The sequence below is a fragment of the Patagioenas fasciata genome, chromosome 2, assembly GCF_037038585.1.
Source record: "Patagioenas fasciata isolate bPatFas1 chromosome 2, bPatFas1.hap1, whole genome shotgun sequence".
NCBI classification, from domain to species: domain Eukaryota; kingdom Metazoa; phylum Chordata; class Aves; order Columbiformes; family Columbidae; genus Patagioenas; species Patagioenas fasciata.
In genome coordinates, this window is record NC_092521.1 from 66,637,425 (window position 1) to 66,648,334 (window position 10,910).

Below are 10,910 nucleotides of genomic sequence, written 5' to 3' on the forward strand. Positions count from 1 at the left end.
GTTATGTTTTACTTGACTGTGTCTTTATTTTTTTCCTTAGGTGGCAGTGCAGATAATGTTTTATCTCAGATTGCAGCCCAAAGAAGAAAAGCAGCAGGCTTACCTGAACTGAAACACAGCCAACAGCACAGTCCAGTACAGTCAACTCCTTCATCCACTCTGTCTGATTTGCAGTGTGCTCAAATCGTTGGCAATGGACATGCTGTAAAGGTACAGAGAAATGTAAATTTTTGTACTTCCAAATTGACTAATTTTAGTGGGTCATGTCTCAGTCGTGGCTGGATGATAAATATAACTGCATGACATTGCACATACTGAAATTAATGGATACCTGTTACAGTAGTGGAAATGCTTCAGCTCCACAAACCTTTATTTTAATTACAAGTCTACAAAAGATCAGACCTAATAACGAAACTTTGTTTTGCTTTATTACTAATTTCACTCTATCTTAAAAACAGTAAGTGTAATAATTGATCTTAGGGTACATCTGCACTGTTACTTTGGTTTCTCCTTATTTCCTTTGATGACACTGATTTAGTTCAGTGTTCTATGTTAGTTATTCCTGGACTTTCCTCTGAAGTGGTATAGCTAGTTTCCCTCCAGAAGCACAACCTGGGTGCAGAACATGAATTCATTTGTACCAGGATCTGCTGAGCACAATATACATGTATCCAATCTACTCCACAAGCTGTTACTTCTAAACAGTATGAACATTAAGTTGTAATCACTGAAGTCAGGTTTTGCTCCTGAGTGCAGGAGGTGTTATCTGCACTGACTTACCTGTCAATTTGCTGGAATAGCTTTACCTTCGTGACCTGCCCATTTTTGTGCATATACTTTGAAGTGAGCAACTGCTTTGTACAACATTTTTAAGGATTAGGATTTTAAATCTTCAAAATCTGTAGAGACACAATTTAGGAAGTAGCATTGTAACAGACAATGTGATGCACGATTGTGAAATGTATGGGTTGATTCACACAGGGAAACATTACATTGCAGAGAGCAAGAGAAATAAAGCATTTAATTTGAGATTTTAGTTCTAATGTCTGGGATTCTGAAAATGTTAGAATTTCTCAACTTTTTGCTTGTGTGATCTCCAAACAGCCCATTTGACCCCTATCAATGATAAATGAAGTTACACAGTTTTTGATTGATTTAACTGAAAATTAGTTAGAACAAAAATCAGAGAAAGAAAGGTGTGGAACTAGTAGTGCCAAAAGAGTTTCCTTAAACAGTAGCTTTGATCCATCAGTCTTGATTCTAAAGGGACTCCTGGTCGCTTTTCAAAGATGAGATTGTGAGCTAAAGTTTCTGACTCTACTGGACCCCCAAAAGCTATGGACTCACAGTGATTCTTTGGCACATGATAATCTTTCCTCCCTTTCTATCCCATGTAACTGCTCCCTGTGTGATAAATGATCTGTCACTTTCTTTCCTGCAGACAAAGACACTTTTATTATCTTCTTCCCTCATTGAAGTCTCCTCTGCTGAACAATGCTGCTTCTTTCAGAGGTGGTCTGACGAATATATTTCTAATTAAAGTCTCAGCAGTTCCTCTCAGCTTGTTTCTATCTTTTAAATAATTTCAGAACAACTGGTTGTGTCCCCCCAAAAGTCTTATTTTTTTCAGTTATATTAGCCTATTAAGAGATAATACCTGTGCCTGTGAACTTTGGGGCCTATTGTTACAACAATTCTGCCACTGAGAAATGTAACTGCTATTCCCAGTTACAGTGGAGACATTAGGGGATAAAGAAGTAGTGAGGGTGCAAACAGATCCTCTTAGAGGAAGGCAGTTCATCATACTTTTGAAAAGATTTTAAAATAAAACTCATGCCAGTGTGTTGGAAAGGCAACAACTCTTTCAGTGCTCTTTGCTTAGATTTCTAGATGAATTTCAGTCTATCCACCAATAACAAAACATCTAATCAGTGTGGATCTCGCCACAGATGTTGATGTATCACGTCAGGTGATTTTTGGGACGTCAGTGTCTGGGAGTACACAATCACATACGGATCCACACTGGCTGCAAAAGCTTAAACAACCTACTTTCTTGTTCTAATCAACAGCATGAATACTGAAAATTTAACGTTTATATCCATTATTGGAAATGCTTGTGCTCTTCCATTAGCATTATGCTGTCTAAACTTGGAAGCAGCTGATCCAAAAGTGGAGCTGTGTTCCTCTGATCAGTTTTGCAGAAGTTGTCCGTGAGGGGTGGGATTATACAAGCCTTAAAGAAAGGAAAACTGAATAACAATTTACGGGGTGATGTAATTTAAAAAAATGCAGACAATGTGCTGGAGAGGGAAGACCATTCTGAAACACAAATGGCCAATTACAGAATACAGGGAGATTTTGGACAAAAAATTGAAATGAGTTCACGATGCTCTTCAGAGACCTCTCAAATTGATATCATGCTACATTACTTCTAGACAATTCAATGCAGGGCGAAGGAGGGTAGTACATTCTGGCATAGGATAGAGCAATGGAAGAGTGTTACCACTCACATCAGTTTTATCTTTTTAATTTGCATCTTTCATTAACTAGAAATGTCGTATTTATGCCATAGCACAGAAACAAAATTGCGGAGAGACAGGAACCACTGTAGTTCTCCCTTCTTGCCTTGTTACCCAGCTCAGCTTTTTTCTTGCATTTTTCTGTAGCAGCCTGAGTGACAAAAGGTATTTTAAATTAAACTCTGAGTTCAGCAATCCAGGAGAAAACCACCTACCTATATATTCTTATTCCTTATTTTAATTCATCTATTTTCCTGTTTTCCATACCTCCAAATGTGTTAAATATTTGCAAAATATTTAGTAAATTTGAACTGTTTGACTCATGTTAAGTAATAACAAGTTTAAGGGTTGACTGGAAACTTTCATGACAGTGCAGCAAGGGGTTTAAATGCACTTGAAACTTAGTTTATGCTTGCTACATGTTTCTGGTTAATCCAGCATGAAGTGCTACTTTAAATTAGTATCTGGTATGCTTTGAAAAGCTTTAGTTGAGGCTTTATTTATTTAACTATCTGAATGAAAAAGACCTGTTTTCAGAGCCAAAGTAATTTCAGCGTTTATAAAAAATCATTTTCTTATTCCAAAATTACAGCCTTAATAAACATATTTTTCTTTGTGAATTTGAGAGAACAGACTCTCACCTGGAATAAATCGGTATTGTGCCAGTTATTTCAGTATGAATCAAGCAGAAGCTTCTGGTTCTGACCAGAAATAATGGCTCTGCAGAAATAATATGCAACTTAAGTGCTATTGAAGCATCATGTATAGGTAAACACTTTTTTAACTGAAATGGTTGTGTCACTACAGCAGAAATTGGAGACAAACAAGAGACCTCCATCTGGAACTTCATCTACGTCTAAAAGCACATCACCAACTCTCACACCTTCCCCATCGCCCTCCCCGTCTCCTAAGGTTCACAACACGGAGTCCTCCCTCTCTTCCCACAGACAGGCCAAGAGCAATGGTTCCAGCAGTGGAACTATTACAGAAGATGGTGAGTAGGTCCCTGTAATTATAGGAGTTTCATTCATGAAGAGCACAAAGTGTTTAAAGCTGTAGCTCTACTTGATTACTATGTATCCGCACGATAGTGAGGACTTTTTTGCTTTCTAGAAAGACTGACATTCCTGCAGTAACTGGCTATTTCTCTCCCAAAAGCTGTGTCCCCTTCCCTTTGGAGGGACATTGGTGCCATCTCAAAGCTAGCATAGAGCATGTAGGTGGGCCAGTCTTACATAGCCTCCTTTCTTACCCTCTTTCTTACCTAAATTCTGGTTTTCACCATTGACTAAGAGTAGAAAATGCACTTTCTGCCCACTAAAAATGATTTTTTTAAATAAATGCACTGAAGCACATTACTACAGACACAGAATTTTGATTCATAGCAAGTCATACCTACATGCAGTTTATTTTTAAGAGCTATATTGCATTTATTCTTTTAAATTGCAAAAGTAGCCTTATTTTGACCTTTTTTTTAACTTTAGGTTATAAGAAAGGGTAATAACGTCATTACTTCTCCAAAAAGATTGCTGCCTTTTAAGTTGAACTTTTAGGTCTAAATTACAACACTTTATTTTAAAAAATCATGTTACTGCATTTGGAAACAGGACAGTGATTACTTTTTTTTTTTTTGAGATGTTTACAGAAGAAAGCAAAGTGAAAAAAACCCCTGACTCAGAATCTTTTAAATAAGAGATAGAAGTACCTTTTATCTGGTTTCTCCACAAGGCATTGTGTACTATTTTGGGGTTTTTTGAAAGTGTCCATATTGATTTTGTTTTGTTTTCATTTATACTAGCCTGGTCCTTTGACACTTGACACCAAAAGGGGTGATATTTGAACCGCTTTCTGTCCTCTCATCTTGGCTTAGCTGTAACATATTGTACCCACTGCTGAAGAAAATCCTTTCACATTTTAGTTAGCACCGTTTTATAGTGATGGCCTGATAATGTAAGAGTTGTTTGTTTAGAAATATATAAAGGGAAGTGAACTCGCTGTCAGATAACAAGGGGAGTTCCCCAAGCTGTCAGCTGTTCTAGCCTCACCTGCTGAAGCTGGACTTTGTGACTGCACCACTCATGCCATGAGGCAGTGAGTTTACTCTGTAGCAGAGGGATAGTTTGTCAGAAACCTAAATAGTTCTGGGTTTGTTTTGCTTGTGAGATTTGCAGTTCAGTGGTCCTTTAGTTGAAAGGCTTCTCTTGCTGTGGTTTGATTCAGCAGCAACAGTACAAATACTCATATGCCCAGCAGAAATCAGAAGAATAAGTACAGGAGGCCCACAGCGTTGACTTATCTTTTTCTCTCACGTAAACTTAAATGAATTAGAAACTTGATTTGCATTGAGTATTAGTGCAAAGGAACAGCAGGCAGCAGGATTCAAAGGTGTGCATGGTTTCTTTTTAGGCAACCACTTGGTGGACCATCAACAGCTTGTCCCTATTCTGAGAACCAGTGATGTAGAAAATCATGAAAGACGAAACCATGTGAAAGTAAAAGGAGACTCTGAAAACTTGGAGAAAGGTAATTTTACTTTACTATGACAGAGCAGTACAAAAGAGGTGCTAAATAGGAGTGTTGTTAGTGCTTTGTTTTTTTAAGATTCTTTTGATGAAGAAGAAAGGACAACACAACAAAGATTTTATGCTAGCAAGGTAAGACTAGATGGAATTGCAGTGTATTGAAGTAGGTGAGAACACCATAATCCAATGTTTTAATTTCTGATGCGGAGTAAATGTGGTTGGGTTTTTGTCATATATCACTGTATGGAATATATGTTTTAATATGTGTTTTCAGCAGTTAACAATGTGGAGATCACTAAAATCTTTCCTGATCCATGAGGTTTTTTTGTGTTTTCTTTTTCTTTTCTATTATTACAGATGAGCTGACTGGCATCCTTAAAAAATTGTCACTTGAGAAATATCAGCCTATTTTTGAGGAACAAGAGGTACATCTTTTTCAAAAGATTTCTTTTGTACTGTTTTAGAAAAAGTAGTGTGCTACTCACATTGTATCAGAATTGTGATCCAGAATCTCAAATTTAAAGTTCTGCAACCATTTCTGGTAGCAGAGAGGACCTTTAAACATGGACCAAGTATTTATGGCATTCTCCAGGTTACTGCAAATATCAGTGTCTTTTACACCGAACCTAAAATTTTTATATAATAGGTGCTTCAGATATTTTTTTCTCTCTGTTTTTACACACTACTTTTTCTATATATGTCTATATCCAGTGTGACTAAACAGTTTATAGGACATACTGTATCATCCATGGAATCACAGCTGGAACCTTATTTGCAGATGGAGAACAGCAGGGTGTGAGTTACTGGGATGGCTGCTTTATCTTCTTTATCTGCTATGAATAAGCAACAGGAGAATTAAATTGGGGGTCCTTAGCATCATTGTAGATGAGGCTTGTGACAGTGACTTACCTGAAGGATGCAATGAAAGGAAACATTGCTGAAAATGAGTAAAATTAATTCCTTAAAAAGTTTAAGAGGGTATCAGATGTGAGCGATAATTGTGTCTTTGTTTGGCCAAAGGCAGAAGGTAGTAAATAGACATACAATAAATTGACATTGCTGCAGAGTTCAGGATTCGCCAGAAACACAGATTATTTATCTGCATCGCAATACACTGGGCTTATGGTTGTTCCCCTTACCTGATAGGTAGGACAGTATTTTGTAGAAATGAATTTGCGCTGTGTGTGAAGGTTATATCAATATGAAAAGTTTCAGACATTTGTTCTTATCATGGCCTTACAGATGTGTCGATATAATAAAAACTCATACATGGAAAAAAAACTAGGTTTTCCTCAGGAGACACTGGAAAAGTACACACTGTGTTCTGAAACTTCAAAAATATTTGTAAGGTGGGGAGGTAGAAGAAAACAAGCGAGAGAAATCTTAGACTTATTCAACTAGCTGCTACTGTAAATAGAGGAATTTTTGTGGCAAGTATAAGAGCTTGTGTGAAAAAAAAATAAAATCTGTTAATACTTTAAATATACTGTCATAATTAATTTAATTACTAACAGCAGATTTAAAACCTGACAATAGAGTGGTAAAATGGGTACAATTTGGTGCTGGTCATTCATGAAAAAATTTTGTGTGCACTATATTTAGAGTAAGTCTATACAACTAAAAAAGCCCACTGTTAACCTGTAACAGTGAATCTTTGCCTAGGTAAATTTGTCTTGTCTTTTTTCATTTGCAGGTGGATATGGAAGCCTTCCTTACACTTACTGATGGTGATCTGAAAGAGCTAGGTATTAAAACTGATGGATCAAGACAGCAAATTTTGGCAGCTATTTCTGAACTGAATGCAGGAAAGGTACATTTGGAAGTACTCAGTAACTGAATTCAAGATTTACTTATATTGTTAATTCAACATACTTTTCAAAATTTAGTTGCAGATGTTAGTTAGAAAAGCCAAACAAATATTTTCCAAACAAAATATTTAATATATTTCATTAGTGAAAAATATTTCTGTTACTGAATACTGATTGCAGTCATGCTGAAAAGAATCTCTGGCCACTGTAGTCTATCCAGAGAATATAATGTAAAAGGAAAAGTCTCCCTTGTTTTGCCTAACAATTTTTGATTTCTTTGTGATTAGGTAAAAAGCACTTCTACCACTCCTTACACTTTTATTGCCTTTTAATTTTATATTGACATAAACAAATTTTCTAAGAATGGCATACAGTAAGCAGTGCTCTTGTCAGAGGTATTGTGAACTGGGGCATCTCTTTAATTAGGCATGCTGACACTTCTCAGCTGCTTTTTCAGTTTTGTGGTGTGTTCCCTGATACTGGAAGCTCAGATAAACAAAACAGTTTCCTTAAGTTAAGATCAAGAGGTGAGCAGCAAGTGATGAGACTAAAAATTAGGGAAGGTAGGTGGGTGATGTTCCATCCTATAAAGCTATGAAGAAAATTATTGAAATGTTTCCATTGCTGTCTGATAGTTTCAGGAAAAGATTATTACAAGGTTTTCTACATATCTGGGAGGTAAGGATTTGTTATTATTCCTAATAGCGTACTGCAACTATCTGGGCATATTTACATGTTTTTATATGAACTCTTAATAAATTCAATTTTAAACAGAAATTTAAGAATACCTCATTGTAATTTGTTGTGTTTTTACAGGGACGAGAGAGACAGATTTTACAGGAAACGATACACAACTTCCACTCTTCCTTTGAGAGCAGTGTTAGTAACACACGGCATCCGGGTCATTCCCAGTGTAAGTAGCACCTGAGATTAATTGAAAAATTTGTGGATACTTTAAATTAATATTGACTAGAAGACAGATTGTGGCACACAAGCCAGTTAATGGCTTTCTGGGTTAATGACTGATGCATGTCTCTGTCTTTTGCTGAGACTATAGAGAAGATTTCAAGGTAAAGAGGTAGAGATATCTGTAAGATTTTTATACACACTTCAGTTACTGTCTGAAATAAACGTAAGATTTTTGCTATGCATTACTAAACACAGAAAATGGATGTAAGTACAGTAAACTATAATACACATTATACTGTATATAGTGTTTACATATATATATATATAGCATCAATGGGAGGTATGTTTCTGTATGATACATAACTTCCTTTTGCATACTCTTTAGAGGAGACCATTTTATTCAGTGTGATCAAGTAGATAAAATACATTCAAGGTTTACAATTTAGTATACTGGCTTAGCTGTATTAATTATGTATTTATGTATGTATGCATTTAGTTATTTTGCATAGGTAATATTTCATTTGATTCTGTATAGTCAATTTCTTTGGAATATATCTATTCCAACCACCAGCGTTAGTTGCTAGCCATTGATGGAGAAACTGCCCTTTAAAATACACTATCTATAATCAAAACGTACATAAAGGTGTTGCTGACCTGTAACAAATGGATACATTTACTATAGTCACCTCTAGATATAAAAGTTGCAAATCTCTGTCCTGCCCATCACCTGAGCCAAAGGCAAGTATGTGTCTGTTACTCAAGGTTAAGGAATGGGGCAAAACCTACTTATATGTTTATCTCTGGGTCTGTGTTTTAGGAGAAACATGAAAGCCATTGAATGGCCTTGAGAAATTCACCATTTTAAAGTGCCTCTTACTCTTCTTCAGTTGCTTATTTTGCTGCTTGCATCCAGTCACAAAATAATTTCATTTGTTTAGTGGTTGTGTTAAATAATATTTCAGGTATTGTATGCTTTAGGAAGCCTTAATAATGAGCAAGTTCCAGTTGTTCATGTCTCAGTCAGCTGAATATCACGAGATACGTGAAAGCAGCTGCTAACTGTAGTCCTACCGCTGACTTGGGCAAAACTGGACATTTCTTTTTCTCCTAGGGCATTTCTTAACCTCATTATGAAAAAAAAAAACCAAAACAAACAACAAAGATTTGTTGGAGGTGAAGCTAACTGCCAGTTGGCTTAGTTTACCTTCTAATATCAAGTTTATTAAATGCTTGAAAGAAAAAGATGAACCTTGTCACTTGGTATAGACATCTAGCTGCTCTCCCCCACGTAAACATAACACTTCTCTTGTAACAGGTGAGAAGAAAAGAGAACACCCCAACATATAGCAGGGGCACTGAACAAAGAGAGAATTTAGGTATCAAAAGAATGAACTGAATGTTGTCCAGATACGGTTAAACGAAGAGTAACTGTGCCTATGATGAAAAAATAGTATGATGCCATTCAGTCTATAATTCTTTGTGGAAATTCTGGTCTTCCAGTTTCTTTTTTACATACAGTAGTATGCTGCATATTGATACATACTTACACATATGTATCTGCAGATACACATATAGGTTTTTCAAAAGATGTGACAGAATAAAGTGGAAGAGAGCGGGGAGTCATTTGTATATCTACTTTCCACTTTTGGATTCGGAGTCAAAAATATCAAGTGGAAATTATCCAGAGGAGGGAGCTACAGAGATTGTAGAGTGAGAAGTAAAATTAGGAGCAAAACCAATACAGACTTGCAAATAAAAATCATACTGGATTCAGGTAGCCACTTGCTGGAAACATACACATGGAGAAAAGATTGATTCTGGAAAGGTTTGTGGCAGTAGGTAGCCTTTTCACATGTGATTTTGATTTTTTCATACCTTCTCCACACAGGAGAGGGCTTAAGATGAGTAAAATGAATTAGAGGGTCAGATTGTTGGAGTCTGGTATAACAATGATATTGGGAAATGTGGGCCTATTTCTGGTAGTTGTGGAGTTACTCTGTCTTCTTTAAGTGAGTCTTGCTGATTGCGGCTTTTCAGATTTGTTTGTTTGTTTGTTTGTCTGTTTTACAGCACCTGGCTGCTCTGTCAAACCACAAGAAGCTGCTCCTCCTAAAAGGTAGCTACTGGGAAAAAAGTTTTTATTTCTCATGGTAAAGTTTGTAGCACCTGGCTGAATAGATCCAAGTGTACAAATGAAAATTTGAAAAGTTAGTCCTAACTATATCTGTACGGACGTTCTGCAGTAATGTGCTTAAAATTCAAATCCCGGAAAGAGTTGAAAAATAAGAAGGAGATTGCTTTCATAGTTCAGCCTAAGTGTTGAATTGTTCAAGGCATCAGCAGTCTGGATTTGAGAACAAAGTCAGAAGAGCAGAAGAATGGATGACCATGTAAGAAGATTCCTGGTTTTATTCTACTCTTGCCCATAGACGAAGACCCCATAGGAGGCCTGCATGGGCACAGTCAAGAACAACAAAAGCGTGGAAGAAGGCATGACAACCACCACGAATGATAAGAGCTTCTACATGGAGAAATATATAAACTTGAAAATGCCTCTATTGACTGGATATAGATAAAGGAGTCCAAATTGAAAATGTAATGGTTTCATGAGAAGGAATATAAAAGAAAAGTAATGCTGCATTCTTCATTAACCAAAATACACTTTATCTATTCAATATTAAGAGGTTAGAACAGCAGTAAAAGTAAATATGAAATACCTATTTGTAAAAATAGCACTTTATTTAAGGAAATGCGTAGTCTGTCACCAGTATTTAAACAGGAATAGTTTTAAAATATTTTATATTGCTGATCGGTTGTTTTGACAATAAAACCATTTAACTGACATTGACTGGATTTTTTTGAACAGTAACACTAGCAGAGCCTTCAAATACATTTTTATAACTTGACTTTTGTAATAATTTTGAAAGGACTAGTTAATTATGAGTGGAAATAATTTTCTATTTAGTAAATACAGTTTTTTGTTGAGCAGTTAAAATACAAGTCATCAGAAGCCTCTGATGCTATATTTTGTGTTTCTGAAGACTCACAACTTTACCACTGGCTGAACTCAGCGTGAGGCCAGGAGTACTGATGCAGGTAAAGTCAAGATGACCTTGGAGCTCCAGTGCAGAGGGGTGATCTCAAGTAATGAC

The 10,910-nt window shown here is 36.2% G+C and overlaps 1 protein-coding gene across 2 annotated transcripts in view; it reads left to right on the forward strand.

The window, feature by feature from the left end:
- The window catches only part of ANKS6 (ankyrin repeat and sterile alpha motif domain containing 6), a 34,549-nt gene extending 23,947 nt beyond the window's left edge, over positions 1 to 10,602 (forward strand). Inside the window, exons 11-17 of one of the 2 annotated variants that reach the window (XM_065832104.2) lie at positions 41 to 210; positions 3,327 to 3,513; positions 4,926 to 5,042; positions 5,399 to 5,466; positions 6,735 to 6,851; positions 7,666 to 7,762; positions 9,829 to 10,602. In XM_065832104.2, the coding sequence (XP_065688176.1) occupies positions 41 to 210; positions 3,327 to 3,513; positions 4,926 to 5,042; positions 5,399 to 5,466; positions 6,735 to 6,851; positions 7,666 to 7,762; positions 9,829 to 9,878 (806 nt within the window). In that variant the 3' untranslated portion in view covers positions 9,879 to 10,602. The remainder of the gene's footprint in view (positions 1 to 40; positions 211 to 3,326; positions 3,514 to 4,925; positions 5,043 to 5,398; positions 5,467 to 6,734; positions 6,852 to 7,665; positions 7,763 to 9,828) is intronic. The other variant, XM_071804340.1, reaches the window with a different exon arrangement.
- Positions 10,603 to 10,910: the final 308 nt, after the last annotated feature.